This window comes from Oncorhynchus clarkii, chromosome 3 (genome assembly GCF_045791955.1).
Source record: "Oncorhynchus clarkii lewisi isolate Uvic-CL-2024 chromosome 3, UVic_Ocla_1.0, whole genome shotgun sequence".
Lineage (NCBI taxonomy): Eukaryota > Metazoa > Chordata > Actinopteri > Salmoniformes > Salmonidae > Oncorhynchus > Oncorhynchus clarkii.
This window is the reverse complement of record NC_092149.1, coordinates 54,118,109-54,124,108: the sequence shown is the minus strand read 5'-3', so window position 1 is coordinate 54,124,108 and position 6,000 is coordinate 54,118,109. Positions and strand designations below refer to the sequence as shown.

The following is a 6,000-nucleotide window of genomic DNA, read 5'->3' as shown; positions in this document are numbered from 1 at the left end:
CGATGGTACAATGATTCTCTACACTGTACTTGCTTGTTTTGTCACAAACTAGTTTTCCTAATTTCGAACAGTAAATTGAGTGATTTTTTGCATAGTCCATCTTTAAGGGTTACCATGGAGCTAACCTCAATTTCAACTTGAGGTCCTGAGAAATCATAGTTAATGGCCTGAGTAGACAAAGGAAGCACAAGGGGCTTTGCTGCAGGCCAATTATGTTAATCATCTGAATGGAACGACAACACAAACCCACCGGAGAATAAAAAAAAAAATAGGATATACATTTGTTCCATATCGAATCTAAATGACATCAGCATGGAGAATGAAGATAAACGATTCTGTGTGTTTATATTTTATTAACATATGTTACATTTTGCAATAAATGTCCAAGTCACACCTTCTGATCCAACTCAGAAAGCCTGAATCAGCACCTACAGTAATGTACTGTATACCTTCTGATTTTCATTCATACAGGAGAACAAAGAACTTTCAATTAGAACGTACACCCATCACTTTCTGGATATTTTGTTGCAGTCATGTAGGCTACAAAGTAGGGGACTGGAAAAAAAAGAGAGGGAAGGGAAACTCAGAGTAGACAGATAAGCAGCATGCGTGGATGGAAATAAATATTTCCTAAAAGATTCCTCCTTCGAGCACGATGTGGACCAGCAATTCACAAAATACTTTCACCAGAATAAAATCACCCAAGGATTTGAATGTGCTGTTTTTCACTAAAAGTGATCTTGCACGCACAAGTGGATAAGTAGGCCATCTACTCATCCAGTTGGCGACATAGTTGAAATTACAAAGCATTTAAGACACAAAACTCAAAAAGTGTGACTGAAAAAAACAATGTCATGCATACATTGTGTATTATGGTTGAAGTCTGATGTCTAACATTGGAATGCATCCATGACCCAAGATAATCATTTAAACTTGGAGAAATGTAGGCATGGGGAAATAGTTGTCCTTATAAATATACTGTAATTATAACTTTTGGCAATCAAAAGCATACAAATAAACTGTTATTTGAAAGTATAGAAAATGATATAATTGGACCACAAGTGTGGATTACATGAATGACAAATTTGTTAAGGTTAACGCTATTATACTTTGCAAAACCACCTACAATTACATCTATTATCATCAACAATTTCCCAATTACTTGTCTTTACCTATGGTTATTTAAAGATGGGATCTTGCATTATGAGCCCATATACATGTACCATAACTTTACAGAGAGACTAAAAGGAAATGTGAAAATCAGGCCCCAAAAAAATAAATGAAACTGTACTCTAAAACTGCAGAATTCTTCACCAGCACAAAGGATGAAATGATTCCCAAGCCATATCAGTACAATAACTTTGAAATAAAAATATTTCCATTTAACTATAGCAAAATCCCATTGCACATGACATTCTGAGCAATGGAGATTTTAGGAAAAGCATGCCAATTACATTGGACAGATATACTCCACAACAGTCTTTTCTATGTACTCTACTGTGGCCAGACTGGTGAGTGGGCATTGAGTTTCCTCAGGGACCCGGGCCGGAGGCGTAGTGAAAGGCAGGACTGCAAAGACCAATAGAGATGACTGTCTCCCTCAACCTTGCAGTGAGCTAGAATCAACAACCTGTTATCAGCCATCTACCAAAAACAAAACCTTAATTTCTTAGAAAAAGAAAACAAAAATAATCTTTACAAAGGTAAAATTACTTATTTGAACAATGAGCAGCAACATTTATTAAAAATATTAAAAAGGTATTTTAAACTGCAGCAAAGAAATTATACCTGAGGATGATTCTTTTTTTTTAATTGCCTTTGCTTAACTGCAATAAACTCTTTGTTGATGAGTGGACTTGTGTCACCTACCAGAATGTCCCAACACACACACTGAGCACACAATTTGCAATTGGTATACTCATCAAGAGCTTTAAACTCATGCCAGCAGTACGAAGTCAAAAAACGAGGGATATGCATCAATTTGTACATGGTGACAAAGATGATAATCATTAACCTTACCAGGGGCAAATCTGTCATCCTATATACTCCAAATATCGAGTAGTTCGAACTCAACCTGTAAGCCAATCAGTGTACAAATATTTAGCCGAATCTGAGTATGTTTTTGTGAGAAAAAAAACTGCCTGCCTTCAAAACATCTTCCAAACTAACTGGGCAAAGTTGTGCTTTCAGGTTTCTCCCTGTTAAAATTCACTTAAATAAAACACACACACACACACAGACACACACACAGACACACACACAGACACACTTAGTCTTGAGGCATGATTGTACACCAAACTCCACATATTCCAAGGCTGTGGCAGTGACACACTCACTGCATATTTGCTTATATCACATGATAAGATTCCTATATGTTTAACAGAGGCAGACACATAAGCCAAAGAGATTATTTTCCATCAGGGTGTGGGTTCAGGTAACCTTACAGTCCGTTGTAGTGAGGTCCCCAGCGCTTGTTAATGTGATCAAAGGTGTGCGAAACCCACTGTTGCTGCAGTACTCTATACCTCTCCACACACAGAAACAGGGGCTTGCCACGACTGCAAAAAGATTGTAAAAATGTAAGCAAATCATTTCAATCATCAGCATGGTCCCCACCACATCAACCGTTCATGTGAGAACCTGACAAGATCATTGTGTGAGATATGAAACTGAAGAAGTGTGTGGCATTGTGTCTATGGAGTGTGTTCGTACCGTAGATCGCGGTCCTCCTCTCCATGGGCATCCAGGTAAACAGAGCCCCACAGGCAGAAGCGATGCCCTCGGATGATGATGATGACAGAGGCGTTGATCAATAGGAAGATGCCTGTTGCTGCGCCACAGTGTTGAGAGTGCTAAAGACAGACATGAACAATCTCTTCACCTAGTCACTGCACACACAGCAGCACCAACCAAGCAAGCAAGTAATAATATCCATCAATGACCTAAAAATTAAGCAAGTCGGGCCACCCAATGAATAAGACATCTTTTTAAACACGGTATGAAAATCATGCTGTTTTTTCCAGATATAGTCTAATATGGCCTTCGAAAAAGCAGGGCCACTCACCAAAACACATTCACAGATCCCCTGCTGCTTGCAGCACAGCCCTTTGAGGCACACAAAGGTGCCACAGACGAGGCAGAGTGCTGGGTCCTTTGGCACCTTTTTGCAGGCAGTGCAGGCCTTCTTGTGGTAGTACTGGAAGATGATGTTGTAGTGGTCAGGTAAGTGGAGGAGGTGGGGAGACGCCCACTGTGGATCCTGGACAAGCAAGGTCTGGATGGAGAAAAAATAAAAAAAATAAAAAAATAAAAAAAATATGTTTGTCAAAACATTCCAATGTTGAACTGCAACTTTGTGACCTAGGCAATCCATTGTAACAGCTTGGATGGCATAGGAGCTGGTGCTCACTATTGTGCCTTGTCCATGGTAGGCCTACCCTTCAGCTGCCTCAACACTTCAGAACAAAACCAATTCCTCAAGAGCTGACTCTGAAGTCCCTTTCATTTAGCCATGTGCTCTTCTGCTCTCTCTAACCTGTCAATAGAGTCTTAATCAGCGGACTCATCAGGTTTGCCTCGGCAACCTTCAGACATTGAAGAAAATATGACATAGCCCTTTCATCCTGCTCCTTTAAGCATCACCCCCAAGAAACACTTAGGCTACTGTACATTCATTTCAGTTAGGGAGGGCATTGTCTCTCTCCACTTGTTACTAAAAGGGATTTAAGAATATAGGAAATTAAAGTAAGTTTTAAGCCTTCTACTGAATAACTTGTCAAGAGTTCCTAAATGCCACACACTTCAACTCCAGGGTGTAATGTTGTGGGTTGAAAGGTATGTGGAAACAATCCAGAATGGCAGTGTGAAGCGATGTGAGGTTTCATCTTGTGATGTAAGGCAGCAAAGGTCAGTGCCGAGTGACAAAGGCAGGGTGAGAAAAACATCACTCTCGCAAGGGCTATACGCAGCACTGAATATACAGTAGAGGTGCTATACGCAGCACTGAATATACAGTAGAGGTGCTATACGCAGCACTGAATATACAGTAGAGGTGCTATACGCAGCACTGAATATACAGTAGAGGTGCTATACGCAGCACTGAATATACAGTAGAGGTGCTATACGCAGCACTGAATATACAGTAGAGGTGCTACACGCAGCACTGAATATACAGTAGAGGTGCTACACGCAGCACTGAATATACAGTAGACAGACACACAGCACTGGCTAAAATAAAGGGTCTGAAATGCCATGGCTCACACATGGTGTCAATACTCTTGTAACACAATACTGAAAAACAAAATGACACCACCATTGGTGCTTTGGAGACGTTATAATGGAGCACAACAATTGGTGGCGTTAAGTGCTCAGCCTCAAACCTACTATTGATTTCTTTGCCTGAGTGTCAGAGAGCCCCGTGACCTCAGAGCACCATTGAGTCATCAGGTCGAAAGCGTTGACCGTCCAGTCAAGACACGAGGCACTGTAGATGGGGTTGGATGGTTGAAGGGCTGGGGCCAGGAGCCCTAGACAGCCGGCGAGGCCTGAGAATTCCTCTACCTCCTGAAATAGAACAAATGGTCAGTGTGAGTTAAAGCCGTGGGGTTGGAGCTGCTACGGTGCAGGCAGGTAGGTAGGTAGACAGACAGACAGCCAAAGATGTGGAACAGTAACAGTAACCGTACCGGGCAACCTAACAGTTTGTCCCCATAGAGGTGGTGCTGCAGGAGACAGGAGAGGCGGAGGTAGGGCAGGCAGAACTGCTGGAGGCTGTACTCTATGGAGTGTGGGGACCACACACTGGAGCTCAGCTGGGGAAGGAAGCACAGGAGTAATGACTCATCAATAACCTTTCAACAGCTGGCTGATAATGGGGTGATATACATCTCCTTCAGAGAGCACAGATATCAAAGCATTGTTGTTCTGGGTAATGGCCAATTTATCATGTAAGAGAAAAGAGGAGAAAACCTGGGGGGGGGGGATGATTACCAGGAGAGATGGAGCTAGCCAAGCACAGAGTTCGGCAGCTTTGTTTTGAAACCCCAAACGCTATATGGCTTACCATAGACGGCACTTCAGTGTTCACATCATACACAGTCTTCACCTTGGACAGCTCACCGATGACATGGCTGAGAAGAGCGTCATAGGACTTCTCGGCATCGAAAGCATTCTGTGTGAGAGAAAGTCCAAAAGTAGTGGAGGAGAGGTGACAGAGTGCACAGCACTATAGAATGACACTACTTTGAAACAATTCAGCTTGTGCCGCTGGAACCGTTTCATATGATATTCAAGCAGTCAATTGTCAAGTATTTGAGATGTGCTGCAGTGTGCATATTCCCCCCTCAAAAATGTGCAGCACTGTATAATATCTTATGCAGAATAAGCCGAGGACACATTTTCATGCAATAAATTATTTCACCGTTGATAAGCGCCAAGACATTACTGAATGTGTGTTCTGATAAAATTAAACTGGTTTGACTAATATTCTATATGGAGTAAAGCTGCTAGCATTTATCAAGTTGACGGTGGGAGAATATAAACCAGCAGCCAGTCTTATCTAGCCTGGCGTTCTCAGTCCTAGATTTATAGCTGGAGGAATTTGGAGTCAGGATTTCCTGCCTCTGGGCTCGGGATCTCAGTTGAGACTTTGGCATCTTTTTATCAACTGCAATTTAAATACAACGACATCCCACCAAATATGGCCCGTGTTAACAATGAGGATTTCCGAGGAGTCTTAAATGACAGCTCGTGAGCGAGTAAGTGCTGCATTGTTCGTGACGGAGTGGGGGAAGATATTCAGCAGCGCCCCAATAGATAGAAAACACTAAAAAGGGTGGGCATTTTACTGTTTGCCCATTTACATTCCAACCAGTCACTTGCTAATACAGATTTAATAGACTGAAGATGAAAAGCCAATTAATGTCAGCCCTCTCCGGTAATCTCTCTCTCCTTGATAATGATGATCGATACATCTACAGCCCAAACTGCTTAAATTAACTT

General features: G+C 41.9%; 1 protein-coding gene across 4 annotated transcripts in view; it reads right to left on the bottom strand.

Moving 5' to 3' along the window:
* Positions 1-333: 333 nt before the first annotated feature.
* The window catches only part of LOC139397936 (ubiquitin protein ligase E3 component n-recognin 3), a 46,259-nt gene continuing 40,592 nt past the window's right edge, over positions 334-6,000 (bottom strand). For all 4 annotated transcript variants that reach the window (XM_071144265.1, XM_071144266.1, XM_071144268.1 and 1 more), the window contains 6 exons: positions 5,063-5,170; positions 4,686-4,811; positions 4,384-4,563; positions 3,065-3,274; positions 2,713-2,852; positions 334-2,558 (listed from right to left, as the gene is read on the bottom strand). In XM_071144265.1, coding sequence (XP_071000366.1) covers positions 2,441-2,558; positions 2,713-2,852; positions 3,065-3,274; positions 4,384-4,563; positions 4,686-4,811; positions 5,063-5,170 — 882 coding nt within the window. In that variant the 3' untranslated portion in view covers positions 334-2,440. The remainder of the gene's footprint in view (positions 2,559-2,712; positions 2,853-3,064; positions 3,275-4,383; positions 4,564-4,685; positions 4,812-5,062; positions 5,171-6,000) is intronic.